The sequence below is a fragment of the Athene cunicularia genome (genome assembly GCF_003259725.1).
Source record: "Athene cunicularia isolate RWA chromosome 6 unlocalized genomic scaffold, athCun1 chr6_part1, whole genome shotgun sequence".
Taxonomy (NCBI): domain Eukaryota; kingdom Metazoa; phylum Chordata; class Aves; order Strigiformes; family Strigidae; genus Athene; species Athene cunicularia.
In genome coordinates, this window is record NW_020799105.1 from 7,385,865 (window position 1) to 7,389,010 (window position 3,146).

Sequence of the window (3,146 nt, forward strand, 5' to 3'; positions counted from 1 at the left end):
CACCCTTAAAGTTTCACACAGGGAATTCATTCATCTACTAAAAACCTTAAAAATTTCTATTTAGCAGTAGAATATGGGTATAGGGATTGCTATGGGTGTTTACAAACCACTTTTAACTGGTTTTCAATTTTTCTTTGTTTTCAATGGCGTTACATTATTTTGATGACTGCAGTCTCTCTGAGGAAGTCGAGGTAACAGGGGGATAACTGCTGAAAATACAAACATATTAGAAGGAACACTTCAGGGATCACTTATTTTTAAAGATTTTAGCTTTTATAAGACTGATTTTGCTACAACCAAGATTTCATTTTTCTTTCCCTTGTAGATCAATACTACATATTCCGCCCAAGACAGAGGTGTTATCCCCTGAAAATCCAGAAATGGGAGATACTATTTCTCTGTTGAAGTATTACTGATCTATTTTAAATTAAATTATCTATCCTCTTGATAGAGTGTTTCACCTGTTTTCCTTTCCTCACATTACCAACAGCAGCAAGCCAGACCCAAAAGACCTTCACTTGTAAGACTACACTGACAACTAAGCAAACAGTAGTTGGCTTTAATGGCCCAAATGCCGGGGAATCTAAACTCAGAAAACCTCAGCCAGAGAAGTCACTTGACTGTTGGACAGATGCAGATACCCATTTACCCTCACACTAACTAATTGTGAATGCCCTTACAAAGAGCACTACTGCTTTCATGCTCATAACCTGGCAGCTGAGGACTGAAGAGATGCAGACATAGCAGCAGCCTGAACACAAAGAACAGCAGCATCCATCTTGAGAAATATTCCTGGCATTGTCAGTAAAGAAATTGTTTCCAGCTCTTCTAGCGTCTCAATTCACCCTGTTACTGTGTTCTACTTGCTCACCTACAAAATTATTTCAGGAGGTGAAAGATCACATTAAAGGGTTCATCATTACAGGCCAAGGACACAGTAGCTCAGGCACTGTGGGTGTTCCTGGGTGGGGGCTTAAATCCAGATTCCTCAATCAAGACTTGTAGCAAATGAAACTCATTTGATAATAATCGGGAAGATAGAGATCAATATATAAGCAAAACATGTTTGTCTCATGCAGTGTAGAAAACACATGCTAAGGAGATGACACACCTCTAGCAGTCTGTGGTACCACTGGGAATTGAGCTCAGAGCTTCTGGAGAAGTTTGCAGTCCAAGACAAAGAGATTGTGAAGAGGCTACTCTCACTTGCACCACATTATTTATAAACCCATGTCCTGACCACCTCAGAGAACTCAGAACAGACCTAGCCCACCTCCACAACGTAGCAGGACAGACCCGGCACAGGCACATCAGACATTACACCCAAGACAAACACAGGCTCTAGGTCTGAAGGGAGGAAAAGCAGGATCAAAACTTCCAGCTTAGGTAAAGAGGAAGTGAGCACCTCTTTGAACTGCCTGGCAGCAAAGCCCTTCTCCTCTGCTCTCACTCACCCTTTTGCAGCACCTCCTAACATTCAGACAAGAGGCACACAACGAACCTGACAGTGTGATGCTGCACAAAACATATGGTGGAAGGGAGGGAAAACAGAATCACAACACCAAACTCCTTCTACCATCACCAGTGGTGCCTTTTCCCTTGCTGCAGCATCAGGGCTGACTATGAACTAACTCAGATTCTCCATGAATATGGCTCTGCCTGACTGAAGAAAGCAATGTGCAGACACTGGGAACTGCCCCTTCTGGGAGGTAAATGAAGAGGGAATAGCAGTTCCTCAAAACCTGGTTATGTTGACACAGATCTGAGATTAAGCTCACTCAGCTTGGAAGCAGCCACCAACAACACTCATGTTCAAACTTCTCTAGAGGGCCTTCCTATGCTGTTCAAGAAGAATCAGCTCCAGACACACCCTGCAAGAGGTTACAGGGAAGCATTCAGGTCAGTGACCAACACTGCTTGGGAAAGGCACAACGCGTGGTCTCTTCCATACTGAAATGCTAAATCAATCTGATGTCGAACCTAACATCACCTCTGACCTGAGTTTTACAAAGGATTGCCAAATTCTCTAATGGAAGACAACAATTTCCAAATGCTCATCAGATAGGCTTTCCACTTGCAAGAGTTTCCTGCAATAAAATGTTATTGCCATCCATCAGGAACACAGGCCTGGAATGGCCAGTGTCTGGACAACAGGACACTCAGCCCTTATACTTCTCCTCCGAAGACTGTTAGGTACCCAGACAATATCCTTGCAGCACTGTAAAGGTCCCTTGCACATCTGCTTCAGGATGGGATTAACAAAACAAAACCACTGAGCACAGAGAAACTGCTTCATGGCATATAACACTTTAAGCCAAACTCAGTGAACAACAGGTGTTGCATGAAAAACCTAAAATAACAAGGTGTCTGAACAAACAGAATTTTTAGTGCTTGCCCAAATCAGTGCCTCCTGTTCTTAAAGCCAAGACCAAGGCCTGTTGCCCCACACAACAGCCACCAGCACTAGGAGAGGCACTTCAAGGCTGGGATGCCAAGCTGCCAGAACAGCCATGCGCACAATGAAAGGAAGGAGGGGAAATGCTCTTACCATGCCTGGGAGTGCAGGATGAGCTAAACACAAGTATCTTAGACCTCATTTAGACTTCTGTGTCCAGGTTTGGGCCCCAAGAAAGATATTAGTATGATCAACATCTGCTGAACAAGTTCAGCAGAAGACCACCAAGGTCATTCAAACTTCTCAATGGAGTGACTGCTGTAGTGGATAGACATTCCCGGCAGGGACCTAGGACAACCCACAGCACTGCCCTGCGCAGCACTGCCTCCCCAGAACCCAGGCCGACAGCCCCTCTTCCACCGCAACCTCCTACCTCCCTCTACCTTAGGGGAGAAAGCCCCCTCTCTCCAGCCACCCCTCTTCGCAAACACCCCAACCCCACAGTGACCACCACACCTCCATTTAAGCCTTCCTCCTCACCCACAGACACCTCCCCCAGCCACAGCGCTAACTGTGCTCCCGCTCAGCACCTGCGCCCGGGCGAGCGGTGTTTGTCCACCGGTACCCAGGCGGGCGTGGACTGACACTAGGGCCTGGGAACCGTGCGGGACGAGCCGGTTCCGCGCTGCCGTTCCCCCGGCCCGCTCTGCCCCGGCCCGCCTCCCGCCCCTCCCTCGCAGCCGCTGGGCTG

The 3,146-nt window shown here is 47.0% G+C and overlaps 1 protein-coding gene across 1 annotated transcript in view; it reads left to right on the forward strand.

The window, feature by feature from the left end:
* The window catches only part of LOC113481420 (lysosomal acid lipase/cholesteryl ester hydrolase-like), a 13,066-nt gene extending 9,962 nt beyond the window's left edge, over positions 1-3,104 (forward strand). The window contains exon 11 of the mRNA XM_026851034.1: positions 326-3,104. Coding sequence (XP_026706835.1) covers positions 326-416 — 91 coding nt within the window. The 3' untranslated portion in view covers positions 417-3,104. The remainder of the gene's footprint in view (positions 1-325) is intronic.
* Positions 3,105-3,146: the final 42 nt, after the last annotated feature.